General features: G+C 38.6%; 2 protein-coding genes across 4 annotated transcripts; both read right to left on the reverse strand.

Moving 5' to 3' along the window:
• Positions 1-8,463: 8,463 nt before the first annotated feature.
• Positions 8,464-10,507, reverse strand: LOC125381209 (transcription intermediary factor 1-beta-like). The gene has a single exon (XM_048397848.1). The coding sequence runs from the start codon at positions 10,352-10,354 to the stop codon at positions 9,521-9,523; it is 834 nt and encodes a 277-aa protein (XP_048253805.1). The 5' UTR covers positions 10,355-10,507; the 3' UTR covers positions 8,464-9,520.
• Positions 10,508-22,495: 11,988 nt separating this feature from the next.
• LOC124119661 (transcription intermediary factor 1-beta-like) lies at positions 22,496-25,477 on the reverse strand. Of its 3 annotated transcripts, none has more exons than XR_007221763.1 (3): positions 25,394-25,477; positions 23,992-24,190; positions 23,671-23,803 (listed from the first exon to the last, which is right to left on the reverse strand). XR_007221763.1 is itself a non-coding variant. In XM_048397849.1 (2 exons), exons 1-2 carry the CDS (start codon positions 24,053-24,055, stop codon positions 23,424-23,426), a joined length of 444 nt encoding a protein of 147 aa, XP_048253806.1. In that variant the 5' UTR covers positions 24,056-24,360; the 3' UTR covers positions 22,496-23,423. The 3 variants fall into 3 exon arrangements, 1 of the variants encoding a protein (XP_048253806.1); XR_007221762.1 differs by lacking the exon at positions 25,394-25,477 and adding an exon at positions 24,475-24,650; XM_048397849.1 differs by lacking the exon at positions 25,394-25,477 and having other exon boundaries at positions 22,496-23,803; positions 23,992-24,360.
• Between the last annotated feature and the right edge of the window lie 652 nt (positions 25,478-26,129).

Genomic DNA, 26,129 nt, shown 5'->3' on the forward strand with positions numbered 1-26,129 from the left:
TTTTCGTTTTATTGGATTCATGGAATATGAAACATTCTAATACGCATACTTGTGTTTCTAACTGTATGGTTTGTTCGTTTGTATCATTATTATTCCACTTATACTACGGTGTGTAAGCTTAATTTGGGAGGGCAACACAAAGTGATTCATGCCTCAGACGTTTACCACATTGCTGAAACACATGGTGCTGACAAAACTAGAAACATGATGTTGGCGAACCGGAATTGGAATCAACGGTCATAAGGTTGTGGAGTGTTCACGGGACGCAGGTCGGCACAGTGAATTGCAGAGCTATAGACGATTGGACCGACTGTCCAGTGCGCTGGAGCTGGAATATTGCTTAGTGCGGCATTAAACAACTAACACATACAGACACACAACACACACGCACACACGCACGCACACACACAACATACACACGCACATACATACACACTCTCACACACGCACGCACAAAAACTCACTCGAACGCACGCACATACACATACACACTCACACAGACACATAGACACACAAACACACATCCACACACAGAGACGCACACGCACGCACACACACACACACACACACACACGCACACACACACATACACACACACACCACACACCCGCGCGCGCGCGCGTTTACCTGAAAATTACCTAATATAGTAACCATTAACAATTTGAAAATCGACTCACGACAGACGATGCACGACAGACGACTGACGTTTGGCGAAAGAGCAATGACATAAGCTCACTTGATTTATAGTTAGGTAAGCTAAACTTGCCGCTCAAAACATATTTACCAAGTTGTTGTCTTGGCCTATTTCTGATGGAAATGAATGATATGATTAAGTCATGTTTTCAACACGATTTTGTCAAGTTAGTTGATGGGGCATGGTATGCGGAAACTTCCCATGATGTATTCTCTATTTCCCATGATGTAATCTCTATGTTAATTATGTATTCTGTATTTTTTACTATGACGTATTCTCTAGTTCCATGATATAATCTCTATTTCCATGATGTATTCTCTATGTCCCATGATGTATTCTCTATTTCCCATGATGTATTCTCTATTTCCCATGATGTATTCTCTATGTTCATGATGTATTCTGTATTTCCCATGACGTATTCTCTAGTTCCCTGATATAATCTCTATTTCCATGATGTATTCTCTATTTCCCATGATGTATTCTCTATTTCCTATGATGTATTCTCTATTTCCAATGATGTATTCTCTATTTCCCATGACATATTCTCTATTTACATAATATACATTCTCTATTTCCCATGAAATATTCTCACGATATTTCCCACGATGTATTGTCTATTACCCATGATGTATTCTCTATTTCCCATGGCGTATTCCCTATTTCCAATAATTTAACTCTATTTCCCATGGCGTATTCCCTATTTCCAATAATGTAACTCTATTTCTCATGCTCTAGGTTCTATTTCCCCTGATGTATTCTCTATCATGTGATACTCATGAAACCCCATGACGTAAGTTGTAAGTTTTATGCTTGCTGTTATCATGCTAAAAAAATCAATACATCATGTTGTCAACAATTACATTACCATTTTAGTCAACTATATTCAAGTGGGTTTTTCGAGGCAAATTATAAGACGACTTGAACCCGGATCGGGTGGTTCAGCATGTGAACATGCATTAGTGTATCTCTGTATCTACAAGCCAGTGTGTGTGTGTGTGTGTGATACTAATAGAATACATAAAATACCCACTGTTTTAATCTTGTCTCTTGTCGAACACAATATGTCAGTTACAATATATAGGTGTAATTGATTGTGTGCAATATATCATTTCTCTTGCTCTCATTTGTACTACATTATTGTGTAGCTGAATTGCTGGATATAATATATCATCATTGTTTGTCATTGCAAATGAACGATAGCACCTACATATACGAGTTTTGACGCACTAATAAAGGGACATAACTCTAATATTCATATGCTAAGTCCGTGACCCGAGTAATAACACGACATGTACCATCACTGAATAACTCGTGGTTTTTAGGTACCACAATAATGCCACATAAACAACAATGTGATTAAGTTGTTTTCAACATACCTAATAAACTGTTTGGCAAAAGAAAATATACACATGAAAATTGGATTTTGCCCCAAATTTACAAACATTATCAAATCGTTTAAATTATATGCTGAAAACAGGTGACGAAACATTGCAAACGTAAGGTCCAATATACAAATGCGATACCTGTGTCAAATACATCACCATCGCATAACCATTACTTGTTTTTTCCATTTTAGCCGCCAGAATTCGTGTATACTTGCCCTGCAGTTTAGAACATTTCAGATGGCACACTTACTTCAACTTTCAAGTCACGGCTTATGACGTGCAACTTGCCTTGATGTCGACTGTTTTCTAATCTGGAGGTTTTGACACGATTCATTGTTTGGTTATTGAATGCAAAAACAAAAGATTTAAGATATTTTTCAACAGTGATCTCGTGTTTTACCTTTTCAGATACTGCAACATGGACGAGCACCCGGGGTAGAGAGGGATTCACTTCCTGGTTGAGTCCACCCAACACTGATGATCTAGGATACGAAGTTGCTATGAGGGAAGGAGGTATGTGATCACGTGACACTCTGTAGCTGAGGTTATCAGTTGTGACCTGTCAATAGTGTTGTCACCCTGCGATAGAGTATTTATATTGCAATTACACAGAGAAGATTTGCGACCAACCTGTAATTGAAACCTATGTCAAAACTAAAACAATTTACAAATAAATCCAATCTTTAATGAACGTCGTGGCGTAAGGAGTGAGTGAGTATGGTTTTACGCCGTTGTAAGCAATATTCCAGTAATATCACGGCGGGGGACACCAGAAATGGGCTTCACACCCATGTCGGGAATCGAACCCGAGTCTTCAGCGTAATAAGCGAACGCTTTAACCACTAGGCTACCCGACCGCCCCCGTGGCGTAAGGAACAACTACACGATCGTTAATGCACAAAGTGCTTAAACCTTGAGTTAACTGTAAGTGACTTGAAACTCATTATCTACAATCAGCTTTTAAGTGGTATCTAAGCGACAGTTAAATATAGGAGAAACTGCAAAGGCTGACATAAATGATGTGCTGTGAACATAGGTATAAATTAAAGCAATAATATAAAAAAATAGATACTTAAGTAGTTGAGTAGATTCAACATGGACTGTTCCAAATCACTCCTAATGCGAACCCTTATTGGATTCAAGGTGATGTAATGGATTGGATGGTCCGAGTTGGTGCTTTGGCTTTGGGTCGTTGGTCATAATACTGGATTGGCCGGGCTCGTTAAACAATAAACGAACGAATATCCAGTTAAGTTTTGAAATTGAAAATATCAACCTCCTCCCGCTAATTCATATCCCTCTCATTAATATTTCCTGTTCCTGAAACGCAACACTTGAGATCGAGTATCCATATCTTAGTCTTAGACGAGTAGCTTAATCAAATAATTAAATATAGACAAGGGGCTTCGTGCACTGTCGTCATGTATTTATTCTTAAGATTACACAAAGAGGTGAGAGGGAAATAACCCTCCTTGTATCAGTAAGCCAAGAAGCAACAATAAAAGAATGCAAAATAAGGGAAAGGGATTTGAACCATTCTTAACATACGTCATTCTTAAGATTACGAATGAACCTTGGTTGTGATGGTAAATGCATATTTCAAATTGTGGACTGGCCGTTTTGCTGTTGCTGGATGCGGTGATATAGACCTTCACTTGCACACAATTATACAATATTCTTACATTAGTATATGCCTGTGTACAGAAGACTGACGGTTCTCGCGGGGGGAGCTGGTGCATTGACTGGGTGCCTTGTACAGAGATGAAATATTGCAACATTATGAGCCGATCTAAAAATGCTATGTGAAACGTTCCAACATGCTAACTCTAGACCCCATATTGCCCAAGTGTGCAAGGGTTTCCCTGCGTTAAATGTTCGAATGCTGCCATGGACAGCAAGGTCACCAGATGTCTTAGAATTGAACATTCGTGGGACATCTCTTTTCCAGAACATCTCACTGAACGGTGTCCAGGCTCTCATTACATCCACGGAAAGGCATCCATAAGCAAAAAATAATGCCCAGTATAGAACGTGTACTACTCCAATCTGCCATTGGTTCGCTGTTGCTTCATCAGTCCTTTAGGTGTGTGATCTTTTGTTAATGAGACATGAGTTGTATAGTTTGTGTACACATCATCATGTTTTGTAGTGTACCATACCGTCGCAAGAACTATCTCAATACTTTATATGACGTTTCTTTTCTTTTTTAAATAGTACTCATGGATTTAGGAACACCTACGAACTCATTTTGGGGCAGTACTAACCTGGACGCACTAGATAGTCTGCTGCCCACCTATTTACGGCAGCAGAGGGGGAATGGGCATTCTTCCCCTGTAATCATTATCTACTTGATCAGGATAACTGCACATTCCTCAAGTTTGTCCATTTTCCAAAGGCCACAGTTCCCAGCTTATTTTACTGAAATGGCATAGCAAAACAATGTGTTTAACGGACTCGTGGTTATTTTTGTGGATATACCTCTATGACATCATATAATGTCCTCAACAAAAGATTAACTAATACACAATTCATTCTATGTGAGGCTCAGAACCTATCAGCCAAACCTTGTATATATATAGGATAGTGTATTTCTGCCGCTTGTGTGATATGATAGAATTAGAGATATTTAAGCAACGGCCTGTGCTCACATCATCTCTAAACCACAATATATCGGTTTAAATGGTTGTGGTTTACTGCTAGCTCTGCTCAAGCATGGCTCGGACATTTGCAAAGTTGGCAATGAACCTCCATTCATTATTGAACACGGTGTGACGCCAATGACGCCAATGACGCCAATGACGCCAAAGACGCATGCCTAACGCCATGACGACGTACCCAATACGTTGTTAAATGTTTGTCATGTTTGTGATTCCAATCACTGGACAACATTTTAATCCTGCAGTTCTCAACCCCGATTGCACTCTGCCCATTCACTTAATCATCTGTGGATGATAGCCCTCTGTTATGTTAGATGACAATCTCAATCTATCCCGCAACGTCTTACCTACACCTTACCTATATATATATGCAGAATTATGGCTATTACGTGTTTCAGATGTATACCACGTACAAACGGTGTAAGGTAAGGCGTTAAGGGTAATATTGATATTGTCATCTGACATAAACATGGTTATCAATATGTGTATTTATATATATACTTATTTTATATTATATTCATTTTTACAACAAAACAATTATTTTTTTAATACAAAGTGACATACATAGAATGATAGAAAACGAAATCAGACATACAATGACATATGTTGTTATTAGGTTACCCCTTAAATTGCCTCATCTGCTGCTTTATATGCTTTATATATGGCCCAGTACTTGCGACCACATATATTGTTCTGGTACCAACTGTCCACGAGGCATAGGTGGTATCGGTAGACATTTCATTTCAAACTATGCACCGAGGTTCAAGAGATATATGGACATAAAGAAGAGGTAATAAACGATATGAACTATATAATAACCTTTAAAGGTTTATGTTTGGTCTAGGCTGATTATAATACCTAGAATTTGTTGTCAGGGAATTAGCGAGGGACTGCACACCTTAAAACAACCAACAGAAGCATCCTTAAGTGGCCAGTCTTTATTCGGTGTATATCATCAATCATTTACATGTCACAATAAAACATAAGCAAAGTACAACCTAAAACAATTAAAATATTAAAATTATGAATGAAACAGTTACGGTATAAATCTTACTGACAATGTATCGTACAATAAACAATTGCATTTTTAAACAAATGAAACGAAGACAATTTACATTTGGTTGAAAATAAAAAACATGTCATCTAGCGCAATTAAGGATTCTGTATTGTAAGTAAATAAGATAACTCTTCGGAAAGACACGTACTACATGTGTAACCAATTACTAAATTAATCTCACATTATCTTAGATATTTATGAATAACGTAATGATAAGCTTCACTTTAATACATCCAGCAGAAGATAACTTAAACCGAATAATAAGAATACACATATATTAATAAATATCTTACCAATTACTAACATAATTATACATGATCTTTGATATTTATGAAGAACGTAATGATAAGCTTTACTTTAATCCAACCTTACAGAATATAAATTTAAACCGAATAATAAGAATACACAAATATTAATATAAAATTTCAATCTTCTAGTTACATAATATGACCACACGTTCTTTTTATATCAAACTACCGTTAAAAACCAAAAGTCATATGCCGAACGGCATGTCATTGAATTTGTACAATGTATACGTATAAAGACCTTAAGAATACTGAAAATATAGCAATACATGAGCAAATGAATAAAAGAACAAGTGTTATGTGCGCTCACGGGTTTTGCGTGTACAGCATGGTTACCTCGCTGCACAAGTAGACTGTTTAAACATTAATTACATCCATGGTAGTTTGAATCATATGATTTGAACACACACAGTATTTTTTGAAAGGATACATTCATTTACATTTGATTGCAAAAATTCAAAAAAATATAAGATTGACAACAGGTGCACAAGAATTACTTTGCTTTCACGAGCCCGATTATGTGTAACTTTAATTTGCTGAACCAATGTATTAACGTTATTATATAATATTTTACACTATTTTAATATACACCATATTGTTTTATTATGTTTAGTGCTACATGATCTAACCTAACTATAATAATAACTTCACTGGTTACCTTAATCAATAATGCCTAATTTAAAATGTTGATTAAATTCAAAGGACCTAAGCACATAGAATGCAATAGAAAACAGAAAAAAAAGGAATATAGTGAAAGAACATACAATATATATGAAGTGAACATGTCTTATCTTAAAACAACCAAAAGGAGCATCTATTAGTGGCCAGTCTTTCTTCGGTGTAACTGATCAGTGAGGTACCACGAATAAAGGCCGTTATTTATACCATCGTACTGATGTTTTTAGAGGTCATGATATGGTCGCATGTTCAATTATAACTAAGTTAAACAATACCTACACAATACCTATCTGAATTTAGAGATTACCTCGCAGTTTTGAAAGACATGAGTATGCAGAAATGACTAAAATCACATAAATAAGGTTTCTCGGAGAGCTTGTTATCATGGAGTAATGTTTATTTCTCTCGCCAGACATTTAGTCTTAACGATTAGCACATAACGCTTAAAAAATGGATCTTGGGAATAAAGGCAACACCGACTGATTATAGACTTCGGGTGGAACACGAACGTAGTCTTAGCGCTTAATACATAATGTTTATCAACTAAAACTTGTGAATGAAAGCCGGCGTATATCAAGTCACATGTCATATGACGCATTTTTGAACTATGATATGTGTATACAGCTGAAATATTGCTGAATGCAGCGTTAAAAATAACAAAACAAACAACTCCCTCGTTAATTGATCTGTCCTGATAATATTTTCGGTTGTTCTTTTAAATAAAAAACAAACTCGAGATAGATCTTTCACATCCTAGTTTTAGACTTACAGTTTAGTCTAATAATAAAACAAATATAGACAATGTGAGGTACTGGCATCATTTATGTATTCGTTAGATAACAAAATCGAAGTCTGAGGGGAATACCTCTTCAAAATCCTTTTAAGGATATGTGTAAATGACTTGGGTTTAATGGTTCTTTGATCATGAACAGTATAGTAGTTCTATCAACGCCAGTGAGCCATGTCGCTCAAAACAACAATTAAATAATGCAAAAGAGAAAGGGGTTCGTACCATTCGTAATTTATTTATTCATAAGCTTATGCGATTATGTCCATTAGGCGTGCCACAACCCCGTGTTAAGTCAGATCAAATCCCCGATTAGTACTAGTTATGATTTTTGTTTCGTCAGCGCTGAACACGTTCATGGGCAACAAACTGCCAAACGACCTGTATCGCTTAGGGCGTTCCTCCTATATAAAGCTGATATGCTGTGACATTGCGGTAATACTACTCAAAGAAGCGTTATACCAAACTCACTCCTTCACTCGCGTACATGGAACTACATCGATGACAGCCAAATTGCAACAATTACATAAATATATCGATATCAGGTTGCGAGCGTGCTTCGACCGCGTCAATCATAGCTGTTACGATCAACTTTATATTACAATCCCTTACTGATACGCTCTAGATCTGCAACTATTTTCGTAATTTTTATTTTTACACAGTTGTATACCTCCTGTGATTTCTCATAGATACTTGCGCTTAATCTGTCACAAAGTCTTGTATACAATCTGTATGGTTCACAAGCAGGTTTTGCATACAGTAGTTTTCATCTTCCACCAGTCAATTATATGATTCATTAATCTACTATTCAACTCTAAATACCTTCAGACACTGATTGCTGATGGTATACAGCAGATCTTGTTCATCTAGGGAGATACCGCGAGGATTCTCGGTGCCATCATTTGTGAAAACATCTCTGACAAACTGCCCCGATTCTTGAATCACCTTGTGGGCGCTGCTGTCAACATACATGATTTCTCCTGAGCTGAGTTTTGTCTCCTGTGGGAGCGTAGGAGTTTTGTCTTAACTGGTCACATGAACAATGTTACTGCCCTTCCCTGACTATCACATTGGTACTTCTCGTAACATGAATGTAAAATTGCTTCCTTGCCACACCTGTGTAAGTAGTGTCACTTTTATCTCCATTATGTCAACAGGAGTCAACATGGTCTGTCACAGTCTATCTTGCAACATCACACACGTGACTTAATAACTCTGACACAGTAAACTTTTTGCAAGGGAGGAGACCTCCTATAACTTAGCTCTTCAATTTGTCTGTCACGTGTCAAGAGAGCGCTGGATGATACTGGTCTCTTGTCCTCACTGTCTTCATCTGTGGACGCCACATCCATAAACTCATTACATACCTAACATGTAACACAGTGCCCGAACATTAATACACAACATATACACAGTAAACGACAAATACACAATGAGGATAATACCTGTACCACGACACTGTACCAGAACATTTAGTACACAACATATATACAATAAAACGATAAATACACGACGGGAAGTTATGGAAAGGGAATAAATGGTTGGGTAACATTTGGCTGATTGACAAAGAAGCACAGCCACAAAACAAACTACAGTTGACACGTCTTCCGGTTTTCAACACAAATAACTTAAACGTATAGAACATTTTAAGAAAAAGGTCGAAGTATCACAATGTGACATTAAGTCTGCTATGACGCGTCATGGTGTCAATGGTTAGCACGTTTTGATACTACGACACACAGTGTAAATTCCCATCTTGCAATCTTTACAAAATAGTCTGATCTTCTCATCTTCATGAAATCTGATGTGCACAGAAAGTGACTCAATTAAATATTTAACGTCTTATTCGTTATACTCCAGAGAAGTAAAAAGTAGAATAGTAAAAGGCACCAGTTTAGCAGATGCCTAACGTAGTGAAGTTGCGATGTAGATTCTAACAGCTCTGTCAAGCAGGTGATCACCTTTTAAAGAAAATTGAAAAATTAAATATGCCCGAACGATTCTTAACATCAGCAAGGTTTAGGTTATTCAGTGTCAAAAATATTTCCTCATTCTTTCTGAATGAGATCCTGTGTCGGGTCGGTCTCTTTACATCCTTTTTCAATATTTTAATTTGATCTGTAGATGTAATATCTGCTTGCTTATATAGGGCATACATATCTTCATCGCAGTCTGATGTAACAGCATTGGTTGTGATCTGTATCTGTTGTTGGTACATCTGAAGGTCAATCTCCTCTGATTGGATGAACCTGTTCCAGTTTTGAACATTGTCCTCCTCGAATCTGTCAACCTTGTCGAGTAGGAGTTGTTCTTTCCTCATAAGATAATCCACAGCTTCCCTGCGAACTTTTTGTATTTCACATCTAACAGAACTGGCATTTTCCGTTATCCTTTTTATTGAAGATACTGCAGATGAAATATTGTCAGTTTTGAGTTTCATTTTGTCCTTCAGCTTCATTGTTTCTTTGGTCATGTGTTCTTTCACTAGTGTGGCCATACTATCTATGGTAACAACATCATCACATTTCCTGTGGTTTATGCTGCAGCATAAAGTACAAATTGGAATAGTACAGTCTTTACAAAAGAGCTCTATCTGTTTGTCTCTGTGGATTTTACACATGAAATGTCGTTTGCATTGTCCTTGGCCCTTCTTAGATAAATCTACCACTTCGTGATCACTAGACAATGACATATTCCTGTGTACCTTGAGGCATCTATCACAGAAGCTGTCAGAACAAGTGGCACACCAGGACGTAGCAGGAGTAATCTCCCCTTCTCTTTTGCAAACCATGCAGCAATCAATACCTATATAGCACAAAATGAATATCTGAAAGTACTGTAATAACGTCTACGAGAGAAAGAGGAATATATACCAATGCTTTTCAAACCCTTTCCTTCATTAGGTCAAACGTTACAATGTAGGTATATTAGAGATAATTGCAATGAAAAGGATATAAAGAATCCTACGGTACCATACCTCGGGCTTCTTCTCCAAAGTCGTCCATTAGCCCCTGTATGACGTGGCTTGGTTTCAGCTGACTGATCCATTCCTCTACTGGACTATCAGGGATGGCAACCTTCGTCAGTTGTCTACAGGAGGGACATCGGATGGACTTAGCTTGCGTTGCTTCAGCCTGTGTTTTGGTGTATTTCAGAAGACAGCACTTACAGAATGTATGATTACACTGAAGTGTGGCAGGGTCTCTGAACACCTCCGTGCAAATGCCACAGGTGAGGTGGTTGTCTGTCAACTTCTTAGCTGTGGCCATTTCTGATGGAAAGAAATTAACTGATTAGGCTATAACTTCAATACAAGTTTGTTCAAAAAACATTTTTGTTGTGGCATAAGCCCTAGTTCTGTTATTTTAAATATTGTCTCCATCATTTATTAATTTAATAGTCACCCCTTCCAAAAGGTAATGCTTGCTGACATCATAATTACCTTAAACATTACAGCAAATAAATCAAATCAATTTTATTCCTATTTTAATCTTGATCGATGAACTTAATGTGTTATTACAATGGCATCTCACAGATTTGTGTTGTATGCAATGGTTTACTTTGTCTTGGCCATTGTATCAGCTTTGTTCTTATTGCAAAAGAAAGCTAGCAGCCGGTTACAGTTATACTGACATATTTGGACGGTATGACTATGTTAGTTTTCTCCTTGAATATCACTGTCTAATAATATAACATGTTACATATCATTATTAACGCTCATCTACACATTTCACAGAATCATTAATGAACGTTTCGTGAAGTGATCCTATGATCTTGGCTGTACATTAAATATCAATTTCGTTGCCAAAGGATCCTTCGAGGCCAGTGATGAAAACTGGTATTCACTGCATAATGCTACTTTATACTCAAGGAACGGGTAGGTCTACCATAGTTGTAATTTTCAAACACAGCAACAAAAGAGTAGGTTCCGTTTTCCGGATACCTTCCGGAAACCTTCCCCAAAATTGTCAAAATTTGTGGGGTGCATCTTGTTCAAATAAGTATGAAACATATTAAATAATATTTGAATCCCGAAAGGTTTCCGGAATGTATCTGGGAGCAAATTGTCTTCCTGTTTTGTTTCTGGTAAATAATGTTAACCTGGGCATATCAGATAGCTGTTGTAATATTCTGTGACATTTTAGTTTTAAGTATCCTCTGAGTGTACCACTAGGCTACAGACGCGCCGATAAATCACAATGCTTTTAAAGAATGTCTTTTGCATGTAAATGGATTATAAATATCAAAACCTTTTGCTTGGTAGTAGAAACATATTTTAAGGGGATTTATTTGCTATAAATACATATTTTGGTGATTATCTGGTTCTCTTACATACCCCTATACACACCTCCGTGTCATTTCAGTTCCGTACCACATACCTTTATTACATTAACAATTGATAACTGAACAAGAAAACATAGGTTGCTAGAAAAAAAATCGATTCCTCAAAATGTATTCACAACATTGAGATGATGACGGTATACCACAAATCATCAACGAAAATATTTATAAGATTCGAACGAATAACATTGTATGTCGAAATTTGTAAAGGAAATCTCTCGATGAAAGCTATCGTTTACTGATTGGAAATTGTAATGTAATAAATATTTTGGGTGGTAAATTACCCTAATGAGGTACATATATTCAGGTTTATAGGAATGTCACTCCCACACAATTACATTTATGTTATTCCAGCGCATACTTTGTACTCAGCAACATCTTTTTACAGTAGTTGATGAGATTGTATATCTTCTTTTTTTTCTGAACGAGCTTTGAATATTAAAGCTTGTTAGTTGTATAACGCGACACTAAGCAATATTCCACCTCGATGACGCGGGTAGAGTTATCCTTCTTGTTTGAAACAGTTCTCGTGTTCATACGCCAATATGAACCTTCGAGAGGGGCACGATTCTATATTCGGCATAACTCTAATATGCATATGCATAACTCACAAATACGTGATATATACAAACTTATTGATACGTTGTTTTAGAAAGACAATTCACATATCACACATAGTTCAGCCAGAGACCATAAAACAGAGGGACATCCCTCCAGCCGCGAAACCGTCAGCGCTACGGCTTGTACTGCGCATCACAGCGGAAACGCGTTCACTGCCGTCATCGTTATCGTCATTTTTTTCTATGCTAAAGGATATATTTTAAAATATATATATATACGCTCATGTATTTCTAAACATTGTCAACATGACAACTGATACTTGTTGGTGCTCTGAAGCATATCGTTGTCATTGTATTCGATGAATGTGTTTACGCTTTGTCTTAGTCTGAGTGAGCAATAATGGCGCACATGTAAAATCGTCAAAAGTGCAGACTGTGCTTTTCTATAACTGCCACTAATTCTCAGTGAACGTCCTTGGTTACCGAGGTGTATAAAAAGAAGATGTGTTAATAATTAGTTTAGTGCCATTAACAAATGGGGCGGTCGCGAAATTTCTGATTTTGACTCCAGAAATGCAACTAAATCTGAAGGTTTCTGAAATTATTTCCCCATGCATTAAGGCGAATGTTTTTCTATTATCGGCCCTGAAATAAATATTTTTACATTCAGTCAGATTTACCCTTTTGCTTGGTACCAAAAATATTTAGGTGTTATTATTTATGATTTCAGTCATATATCTATATCGGGTAGCCTAGTGGTTAAAGCGTTAGCTCGTCACGCCGAGGACCCGGGTTCGATTCCCGACATGGGTACAATGTGTGAAGCCCATTTCTGGTGTCCCCCGCCGTGATATTGCTGGAATATTGCTAAAAGAGGCGTAAAACCATACTCACTCACTCACTCATATATCTATAGTTAAATTACCATATCGAAGACGACATAACATGCATTTTGTCTGTGATTGTGATCCAAATATGTCTTTTGAAACATTCTACAAAGTTTCAAATTTTTAGTGATATCGGAATTACAGTTTTGAAGATCTGTTTTTATTTTATTTTTACCATTGTATTCATCATCTCTTTGTTAGTTTAACATACCTATCAACTTTGTTTCAGCAAGGTTTCTATCACATGGCGCACTGAAGAAAACTGTACATATTTAGACGTCCACTATATATGTTATTTTCTGTAGATTTTTTCTTTATTAATCATGGCTACAATTAATTTATCTTTTTATACCGTGTTAATATAAATTATAAGCTATATGATGTGGGTCTAAACACAATCATGATCAAAGTACTACTGACTTTGTGTATTTAGACAACAATGAAATCATCATACAGATAAAAAAAATCCATTGAAATTATCTGGTGCCATGCTTGTTGAAGCTATACTGTTATACCCGAAAGACCTAATTATTCGTATTGCTGAACTATTCAAACTATTCGGCTATTATTAAATAACGACGATTACAACCGTCGTCTGCTATGGAATTTATGAGTAGCCTCCCTTTAAAAGATTATTTCCTCCGGGAAATCACATGAAAAGCGCAAGCCCCAAACTGGCATTAACTGAAAACATTTGATTACTTGCGAAGGGCATTCTCGGTCACATCAGAAGTTCATTTAACAACGCTTTTAGTAAATGTTAGATTTTGATTCATAGCAACTATTAGCATTATTTACTAGTACAGAATTTACATGATATAAAGGCAAATGGTTTTTTTGGCTAACAGTAAAGCATGTTCACCAGCCAGTGGACATGCATATCTGCAAGTAAACCTAGCCTGGATTTATTATATGATATCAAAATTATCTGGAGATATTTTTTGTGAACATCGGGAATATGGTTAACTGTAACAACTGTCTTGCTTGAGTTTTATGTACAATTCCTGAGTTTGCCGAATCGTATTTTTATGTGGGGTTCATTGCAGATTTTGTAACTTTGTTTATTTAATAATAGTTATACAATTGTAGCATAAAATGATATATATTTCTGATATTCTTTAAAATAGAATAAATTGTATAATTCTTTTGATATTGGATCGGTTATGCTTTTTTCTAAACATGTCCTCGAAAACCGTTACTGGTAGACAGTCGTCGTGTTTTCTTTTCCGATCTTTTCCTTTGATTGAACCTTTTTTGGAGATATTACCGACGACTTGTTAGCGATAACATCGCTGTTATTCTTTTCAGACCAAGAGTCATCCGAAACCAACACCTGGTAGTAGTGTGGGAATTCTCCAAGTAAAACATCTAGGTACAAGACGAAATCGTCCCGATTGAATGAAGTCGTCCATGACTGTGCCGAATAGAAATTGAAATAAATATCCTGGGCTCAAAAGGACATGTGCTGCGCGGAAGACACACATGTTCAGCGAAGAATTTGCAGCCAACTGACATGTGCGAATGAGAGATGAGACAAAAATCATTGTAATCTGCTAGGAGTCGTCAGTTTTTTGGATTTCGCTGGTGGTGATTGAAGCAATATCGGCTAAGGGAATTAACTCTAGCCCCGGATATGATGTTATATTGTTTACTTGGCTACCAGAATGGTTAGTTGCGAATGTCTGTGCTTCCATCTGCAGCGGTACAGAGGGGGGGGGGGGGAGGGGGGGGGGGGGGGGGGGTGTAACAGTAGGGTGTCGGGGTGTTACATACCAGACCGTAGCTGATGGTTTATGATAAACTGCTTCTTTATGGTCTCTGCTTCAACCTGCTGGACGGCGTTTTTGCAGTTACTTTCGTTATCAAAGGGCAATTTACCTCAAGTCGACCATATCTCAAATCTATGAGTCGTGTCATCACCTTTAAGTGTTGGGTAGACTGATTGCGAAAACAGAAGAATCAAGTTATTTTTCAACAGTGACCTAGTGTTTTACCTTTACAAATACTGCAACATGGACGAGCACCCGGGGTAGACAACGCCTTACTTCCCTGTTGTCGCCTCCCTGTATTGATGGTCACGTGACATGATCAAGCCGTCGGGGAGAATGCATGTGATCACGTGATACGCGTACACTGTGACGCAGTTTCTCAGATCGATTGTAAGCTATCACATTGACAGAGGATATGTAGTGAAACAAGTTTTGAATTATAACTAGTACAGTGCTCCCACTGCAGCTCATATGTGAAGTTCGTTCTGAGCCATGTTCAGATAGTATGTAGGAAATATACAGTACACAGTAGAACGAATCATGTAAAGTCAAATTTATTTTGCAGTGCCCCATTGTATCACACAATGAAATCGTTTCCTGCTGAAATACATAAACCGACAGACCGACATCAGGTGTTGATATATCTGTGTGTTTTGTATGGTCAGAGTGAAACTGGAAATCGCTAGTGATACAGCGTGGTCGTTTTTGCTTAAAAGAACCTCAAAATGCAATGTACATACAATACAGAATGTTATCCTCCAGTCTTTTGATATCAAATAGTTCAACACTCGATGAGTGCTGTATTTTATATATATTACCCATTGTAATTTTAATACAGCAAAATGAAGGGAAACATATGAAATATTAACCCCAAACAAAGATTAATTTCACTGAAGTCTGCCTGTTGTTCAAATGTCGTATGTCATGTCAAATTGTATATTAAGTTGTTTTCAACACTGGATCAACGGGAACTTTTTTTCAACACTGGATTCACAGGAACCTTTGTTGCTGAGTATATATTTTGTATGTATACTAACCATAGTTGCTGAATGTATAAATGTTTCATAATTTTCCACCTGGCAATCCCCCCAAATCGTCTGACTAAGATATGGCTTCAATACGAGTGTTTAAAATGAAAACAAATGTGATGGGACTTGGTATCTCCCATGCTCTATTCTCTATTTCACACGCTGTTTTCAAGTTAACTGTGACGTAAAAAGTCATGATACTCACTGACTTACGTTTTAGGCTTGCTGTGATCTTAATAGATGTTTTCAACGATCACTATACTATTTTGGTCTACCATATCCAGTGGTTATCCCGAGACAGATCAACAATAAGTCCCCGGTTATCGTTATCGTAGTGCAATTTACATTGATGTCGACGATATCTTAAACCCATGAGTTGTTTCAACACGATTCGGTGTTGGGTAGAATATATGCGAAAAGAAAAGAGTCAAGTTATATTTCATCAATGATCTGGTATTTTGCCTTTACAAATGGACGAGCACCGGGGGTAGACAGGCATTCACTTCCTGGTTGTTGCCTCCCTACACTGATGATCACGTGACACAAAGTTGCTCGGTGTAAATGTAACCGATCACGTGACGCACGATACTCACGTGTGCAGATATATATAATTGTTAGGGTTTATTTTGAAGAAACAAAACTGGAATAAGACGTCCAATGCTTTCTCTGCACCTCACACGTAAAGTACATTATGCGCCATGTTCAGATGATATGTATGAACAACACATTACACAGTACAATAAATCATGTCAAATTCAAATTCTATTTGCAATGCTCCATTTCATTACACATGCAAAGTACTCGTTCCCTGCTGAAATACATAGACTACAAACTTTACATAACACGGTTTAGATAGGACTTGTGACCATAGCTCTGTATATGTTTAACCTATGTTGAACTAAATATATAATTGACAAATAGACACTGATCTTTACTTAACTTCTAATATTTAGGAACATCGCCTTTTTAAGAATAGTGCTTGAACGTTGAATTAATTGTAAATGAAACAAATCTTCCTCCTACGTTTTAGTGGTATCTAAATCACAGTCAAACACAGAACAACAAATGCAAAAGCTGACACTTGAGCTGAGAGAAAAGACATAAATTTAAGTAATAGACAAACTTTAACGGGGCCCTTTAAAGTGAGACCGACGGTAGGTGTTGATATATCTGTCTGTGAGTGGAGCCGACACTGAAACTAATTAACTGATACTGCCGTGTTCGTAAAACAGAACTTATGAATGCAATGTCTAAAAACTAGACAATCCTTTCCTCTTGTCTTTTAAAGGCTGTCATGCGATCAACAGTAATATTTAGTATGTTTGGTTAAACGGTACAGCTAATCAGTTATAGTGACAGAGAGATTAGAGTGTCATATGAGTGTGATGTCATGGTAACCAATGACGCCTCAGTGGTCTGCAAGATATCAAAAGCTGCAATTTCACTGTAGCCATATTTCCTGGCAGATATCACCTGATCTCCACAGTGATTCGCTCTATGATAATATGAGAATGCAACTGTCACGGTCTCCATCTCATATATTTACCAAGTGATTCACTGTATCTAATGTAACTGTCACTCTCTCATCTCATACACATCATCCCTGGAGTTTTACTATTACTGAAGCTGATCACACTCTCACAAATAATTACTATTACCTCCAGTGATACACCATGTGGTAAAATAACTGTAAGCATTAAAATCACATACTTTCCCCAGTGTATTTTCAAATACCCCCCAAATCAGCCCAAATATCACGTGACTTGGTTTCAGCTGACTGACCACCTTCTCTACTGGACTTTCAGCTGTCTACAGGAGGGACATGGGATGGACTTGTCTTGTAGTGCTCCAGGTTGTGCTTCAGTGTACTTCACCAGACAGGACTTGCAGAATGTGTGATTAAACTGACGTGTGGCAGGGTCTGTGAATATCTCTGTACAAATGAGGTGAGGTTAATGTCTTCCAACTTCTCAGCAGCCGCCATGTCTAACGAGAAGAAATCATAACATCAAGCTTTGGCTTCAGTGAGAGAGTGAGGGGCGTGGAGGGAAGAAAGATTCCGGGACATGTACGTGTTCAACTCTACTGTTCCCTTTACATAATGAAGTGAGTGAGTGAGTATGGTTTTACGCCGCTTTTTTAGCAATATTCCAGCAATATCACGGCGGGGGACACAAGAAATGGGCTTCACACATTGTACCCATGTCGGGAATCGAACCCGGGTCTTCGGCGTGAGGAGCGAACGCTTTAACCACTAGGTTACCCGACCGCCCTACATAATGAAGTAGTAAGAATGGCAACACGGGAGATTTAATTGTATCTAATGGCCCGGTGTTGCCTGTCATTACTCGTGTAAGTAGAAGACTGTGTTCATTGTATCATCATTGTTCCTCACAGTGACTTGTAGTTTCAATGGCATACAAACAGATAACATTTTGCAGATAGTATGGACCGATAAAGGTTAATAAACGTTACAGTAAATATTAATTGTGAGTGAGTGCGTGAGTATTTTTTACGCCGCTTTTAGCAATATTCCAGCAATATCACGGCGGGGGACACCAGAAAATGGCTTCACACATTGTACCCATGTCGGGAATCGAACCCGGGTCTTCGGCGTGACGAGCGAACGCTTTAACCACTAGGCTACCCGACCGCCCCTCATATCACTAAAGGGCGGTCGGGTAGCCTAGTGGTTAAAGCGTTCGCTCGTCACGCCGAAGACCCGGGTTCGATTCCCGACATGGGTACAATGTGTGAAGCCCATTTCTGGTGTCCCCCGCCCTGATATTGCTGGAATATTGCTAAAAGCGGCGTAAAAACCATACTCACTCACTCATATCACTAAAATATATTAACACTAACCTGAATATGAAACAAACTTTTAACATTTGATACCCCTTTTCCTCACATTATACATATCACCATTTGAATGTGAGTCTCACAATCATCACGTAACCCGCGGACATTCTGAGTTAAAATGGGTCCCCAGCAGCCTCAAAGGTTGTTTGAAAGAGGTGGGTAATTAGATGCCATCGTATCCCAATTGCGTAGATCGATGCTTATGATGTCAATCGCTGTATTGTCTGGTCCAGACGCGATTATTTATAAACCGACGTAATATTGCTGGGTGCTGGGCGCCACGTTAAACAACAACGACAACAAACAAACAAAACAGCAGTGTAACTGCTTGGAGTTATGCAATATGACATGGTGAAATACCGATAAAGGGACATAACTCTGATAACACTATGCCAATGTTTGCAGCACTGTAAACAATACATTTCCCACTTCGTATGAACTACACATTACACAGTACAATAAATCATGCCAAATTCGAATTCTATTTGCAATGCTCAATTTTATAACACATGCAAAATACTCGTTTCCTGCTGAAATACATTGACTACAGGCAGGCAGGCAAATGTATTCGGTACTTCAGGCCACCGGCCCATAATACAATGGAAATATACTGTATATATATTTGCATGCTGAGTAGATTTAATAATGATTTACCGTTCCACACTGTGTTTCCTTTCGATGTTCATGACTTGGGAGAGAAATTTACCTAAGCCTTTTTTAGTTTGTTCGTTTTCAGCTGACATAAGTCTTATAAAATTCTCAATAGAGGGAGGGGTAACGAGACGCTAGGGAAAAGAGGTTCTTCTTGCTCTAGAATACTGGTCACAAATCATAAGAACATGGAATTCATCTTCTACATGGTTATGTCCCTTTGAAAAACAGAAAGTGCAGACACGTTCATTATATGGGATGTTGTTGTGAAGCCCCAGTTCGAAAGCAAGTCTGAAATTATTACATCGGAACATGGCTATAAGTCTACCGTGGTAAGAAGACATAACAAGTAATATATGATTCCACATTTAGTAATGATTGACTACAAACTTTACATAACACGGTTTAGACAGGACTTGTGACCATAGCTCTGTATAAGTTTAACCTATGTTGAACTAAATACATAACTGACAAATAAACACTGATCTTTAATTAAGGAACATCGCCTTTTTAAGAATAACTAAATACGTGCTTCAACTGTAGATGACAATGTCACAAATGATGATTATTTCCGCCAGTGACCCCTTGGGTAGACAGTGACCTCCTGGTTGTGGTCACCTGTCCCTGATGATCACGTGATACAAAGTTGCTATGCGAGGAGGAGGTGGTGTGTGATCACCTGACGCATGAAATCTGACGTTAACAGCTGGGATCTGTCAACAGTGTTGTCACCCATCGATACTGCATCTATATTGAATATATACATAGTTATACAACTAAACATATCTATATGAGGTTATTTGGTGTTGTTTGGGGTGTGTCTGTGTGCTCACGTAACGCATGAAATCTGACGTTAACAGCTGGGATCTGTCAACAGTGTTCTCACCCAGCATAACTGTATCTATATTGAGTGAGTGAGTGAGTATGGTTTTACGCCGCTTTTAGCAATATTCCAGCAATATCACGGCGGGGGACACCAGAAATGGGCTTCACACATTGTACCCATGTCGGGAATCGAACCCGGGTCTTCGGCGTGACGAGCGAACGCTTTTTAACCACTAGGCTACCCGACCGCCCCGTATCTATATTGAAATTATACATAGTTGTACAACTAAACTGATCTACATGAGGTTATTTGAAATTATTTATGGGTGTGGGAGTGGGAGTGGGAGTGGGTGTGGGTGTGGGTGTGGGTGTGGGTGTGGGTGTGGGTGTGATCACTTGACGCATGGAATCTGATTGGGATTCATCATCATTATCCATGTTATTCACTGCTTGTTAGTTTATTTCAATAACAGAAAGCACACATTTGGGGAATGGAAGTCGGTCTTTTGTGTGACAAGCAGTAGCTCTAAGTGAAGATAACATTGTACAATGATGACCATGTTTGATATGACTTATGTTAGGTTTCTTCATTTCACAAGTTGTGGGGTACAAATAACCGCCTCTGTTGACAAGAGGATGGAGCGTCTGCCCCGAGTAGGGTGGTTCGATCATCTGGCACTCGGCATTCAGGGGATAACACAAGGTCTGGTCTGATGTAAAACCCAGTTTCACCTCTTCAGTGTTCGCTCCGGCTGAGCTTATAGTATCCAGTGCTAATTAGCATCATACTTTATAAGAACGTTACTTTTTCGATACGATGTATTTGTGACAATACACTATGTAAGCAGAGGCAGTAGTGAGTGAGTGAGTGAGTTTGGATTTACGCCGCTTTTAGCAATATTCCAGCGATATCACGGCGGGGGACACCAGAAATGGGCTTCACACATTGTACCTATGTCGGGATTCGAACCCGGGTCCTCGGTGTGACGAGCAAACGCTTTAACCACTAGGCTACCAGACCGCCCAGAGGCAGTAGTGATGTCGGACATTATCGATCGAATACCTAGTTTACGATTTCGCAGCTAGGCCTGATTCCTGTCACTTGAAACTGAATAGTGAGTGAGTGAGTTGGGTTTAACGCCGTTTTTTAACAGTATTCCAGTTATATCACGGCGTGTCAGCTTAATGTGGGAGGAAAGCCCGAAGTGATGCAGGTCTCAGAGAAACCCACGAGCAGGGATATGGTGCTGACAAACCTAGAAACATAATCGGGACGAACCGGGATTCGAACCCACAATCATAAGTTTCTGGCGCCCTAAAGGGACACAACTCGGTAGAGCGAATCGCGGCGCCTTAAACGACTGGGCCACCCGTGCCCCCCAGAACCTGAATAAATGTGTATGTAGATACAGGTGGTGCCATAACTTCATAATATGTTTGTGCTGCAAAGTTTGGAAAACCAAACCTGTATTTGTCTGTATTGTCTTACGTGTCGACTGCAGATGGTCCGTTTCTTATTTGCTGGCTTCAGAGTGTCCCCTGTCGCCGTCGTTGAACTGCGGGTTCAAAGTGCTCTCTGATTTGTCGAGGAGATCTTACTTGTAACACTGTTGGAATGCGCAAAACTCAGTCTAACAAACGGACTCAAGACAAAACGGCCCCAAACACTTGCAAAAACGGCCCAATATCATAACTGTATAACAATATTAAAATAAATTATGAATGAGTGAGTGAGTTGGGTTTTACTCGCTGAAAACAACGAGCACGGGTACCTGGTGCTGACAAACCAAGAAACATAATCGAGACAAACCGAGATCAAAGGTTTCAGGCGTGCCCAAGGGACGCAACTACGAATTACGGCGCCTTTGACGACTAGGCCCACGTCCCCTAACTAACCGGCTATACCTTCTCACTGACTGGATATATATATATATATATATATATATATATATATATATATATATATATATATATATATATATACGTGTCAGCTCGTACTTACGTAGAATAATAAGCCCATAAGATCACATGACCTAAGGACAAAATAATAGCAATGATTTATGTTCAACAGCTATGACTTTGTGACAAGGAAGTGACATGAGTGGTGTCACCAGACTTTGAGGCGCTATAGGACGTTGGTGCACACGAATGTTATCCCTTACGTATTCCTGAGCACTGAGTTCCGGATTCTCGGCTGGCCAAGTCAGCACCAGCGTGCTCCCATTCCTTAAAGCAACCACTGGTACACCAGCTGTGCGTGGGCCTGATGGAATTCAAACCAACGACTAATCCTATGCATCTAGTATATGAGGTGCTGCGGGGTTGTGGTGGGCACGACGTTCAAATTCATCCTACATATGATCCATGAAGCTGAGATCCGAACTTTTAGTTGGCTAAGGCAGTACCCAGGTACGATAAAGAACCCCTTGCCACACAACGGATGAGGTCTGTCCTGTGGCTGTAGGTGGTGCCATCCATACTAATCCACCAGCATAAAGGTTTCACTGTCTATGCTACATTGCTGGTTTGACTCAGCAATTTGTAAAATCGAGAATCATCCCGATTCGCCAATGCACATGAAGCCGTACCCACTATGTTCTTCAACGTAGGCATTTTGGGGTAAGAATTAATCCCCACCAACCTATGATTGTTGTGAGAAGCGACATATTGGATCGGGTGGTCAGGCTCGGTGACATGGTGGACTGCTTCTCATGGTTCCGAACTGCGTGGATCAATACACATTATGTAAATCGTTGAATACTCGTCTGGTTCAGACTTGATTACTGGTATTTACAAAGGACAGCCATCATATAGCTGGAATCACTTGCTGACCGCAACATTAAATGTTTGTCATCTGCAGTTATCTTGATGCTAATCACTGTCCGATGACGTTTTCATCCTGTAGCTTGCAAACACGATTGCCAACTTTTCACCACTTAATCACCTGCAGGTGATTGTCCTAAACTCAACTCCTTCATTGATCAGAGTTTCTGTTACAAGAGGCGTCATGACATCTATGGTTTCAACATCATCACACTTCCTATGTTTGATACTGCAGCATACAGTACAAATTGCCATCCTGCAATCTTTACAAAACAGTTTTACTTTTTCGTCTTTGTGAATTCTGCACATAAAGCTTGATGCCTTTGGTTTCCTGTTACTATGGGTACGTACATCGATCACTTCATGATCACGCAACAGCGGCATCTTCTTGTGCATCTTGAGACATCCATCACAGAAGACATCATCACAAATGGTGCAGTACATTGTTCCTGGAGTTTTCTCCCCATCTTCTTTGCAAACGCTACAAGCCTCAAGATCTGAACATAAAGCACGGAGTCTTACAAATAATGCAATTGCCAGAAAACATACTCACTTACTATTACTATTAGACATTCATTTTGTATATATACTATGTATAGTTGCAAGATTATTCAATCCAACACTTATATAGAAAATTGCATTTTATATCAGTGACAGGACATTAAACCGTTTCATTATTTCCTACCTGGCGATGCCTCTAAAATGTCCATCAGCCCCTGTATTACTCGGCGTGGTTTGAGCTGGCTCATCCACTCCTCTACTGGACTGTCAGGGATGGTAACCTTCGTCAGATGTCCACAGGGGGGACATGGGACGAACTTGGTTTGAATTGCTCCCCAGAGGCCTTACAGAATGTATGTGGTAGGATGGACCATTGAACATCTCTGCGGACAAAAACACAGGTCAGGTGGTTGTCTGTTAACTTCTTAGTGGTGGTAATTTCTAATGAAAAGACATCATATGATTAAGTTTTGGTTTCAATACGAGTTTGTCACATTAAACTTTGTTGATGAGAAAATAAACCCTTATTTATTCTCTTTTCTATGCTCTACTTAAGTATCTGTTAATTCTGACTTTTGATACTTAGGAACCACCATGTTTAAAGTTTCATGCTTGCTGTGATCATACCAAAAGAACATCACATCATGTTGTCAACGTGTGACCTTACCTCAGTGAGTGACACCGTTCCTCGTCTGTATTAACAACCCAATCTAATTTTGCATGCTGCTTAAAGCGTCTGTCTGTCTGTCTATCTATCTGTCTTTCTGTGAATACATAAAAAAACACAGTTTCATTTTTGTCTCTTGCAGAACACAATACGTCAGTTACAATATGTCAGTGTATTTTGTGCAATATATCATTGCCTCTTGCTGTCATTGGTACTAAATAATTGTGTTGCTGAAATGCTGGATTTAATATATCAACTGAAAGAAAGCACCTGATTATATTTTCAGACATGCTTATACGTAGAGCATTTTACATTTAAATACATATACGAGTTCTTGTGTCCTATGTGATGTTATGTGGAACAAATAAAGGGACATAACTCTAATATTGATCTGCTAAGTCCGCGACCCCAGTAATAACACTACATGCACCGCCACTGCATACATTGTATCTCTGTTCAAGTGGTTTTAGGGTACACAGCAATGCCAAACATACAACAATGTTGTTTATATGTTTTGACAAGACCTGATAAACGGCCAGGCAAAAGAAAATTTACATATGAAAAACAATGGATTATAAGAATGTTAATAGGCTGAAAACAGACGACTAAACACTGCAAACTTAAGGTCGAAAACACAACTGTGACACCCGTATCAAACAAATCACCATCGAATAATTCTTTCTTGTTTGTTTCCCGTTTAGCCGTCATCAAACATTAGTGCATGCTTGCCCTGCAGTTTAATATATTTCACATGTCACACTTACTTCAACATTCAAGTCACGGCTTATGAAGTGCAATTTGCCTTGATGTGGACTATATCACAAATCTATAAAATTCTCATCACGATTCATTGTAGGGTAGATTGAATGCGAAATAAAAAATATTTAAGATATTTTTCGACAGTGATCTCGCGTTTTACCTTTACAGATACTGCAACCTTGGTGAGCACACGGGGTATACAGGGACTCACTTCCTGGTTGAGCCCACCCAACACTGATCATGATCACGCAACACGGAGTTGCTGTAGGGGAAGAGGTATGTGATCACGTGACACATGTAACCTGACGTTATCAGTTTAGAGCTGTCAATAGCGTTGTCACCCTACGGTAGATTATTTATATTGAAATTCCACAAAGATTTATTGCTGTGACCTCGGCCTGATATGGCTGAAATATTGCCGATGTGACGTTAAACTTTAACTCAGTCACTCACTATTGTAACCTGTAATTGAAATGTATGTCAAAACTAAAACAAGTGTCTAGATAAACATAAATCTTTAATGAACATCTCCGCCTTAAGAACGACTAAGCGATTGTGAATGCATAGATGCTAAAACGTTGAATGTAGGAGTTTAAAACTATGATCTACAATGTGCGTTTAAGCTGTATCTAAATGACAGTTAAACATAGGATAACAAATGCGAAAGTTGACACAAATGATCTCATGTGAGCCCAGATATAAAGTAAATCAATGCTATAAAAATTGTAGATACTTTGATAGGGGGCCTTTAAAGTAAAACAGACGAAAGGTGTAGATTATGTGGATGCTCCAGAGGAAGGGGTGGGTTGGATGGGGTGGTCTGGGGGTAGTCAAACTGCATACAAATGGATTATTATTTGAGTATGTTGTTGTTGCTATGATATAGCCCTAATATC

The sequence above is a fragment of the Haliotis rufescens genome, unplaced genomic scaffold, assembly GCF_023055435.1.
Source record: "Haliotis rufescens isolate VD_foot unplaced genomic scaffold, xgHalRufe1.0.p SCAF_17, whole genome shotgun sequence".
Taxonomy (NCBI): Eukaryota; Metazoa; Mollusca; class Gastropoda; order Lepetellida; family Haliotidae; genus Haliotis; species Haliotis rufescens.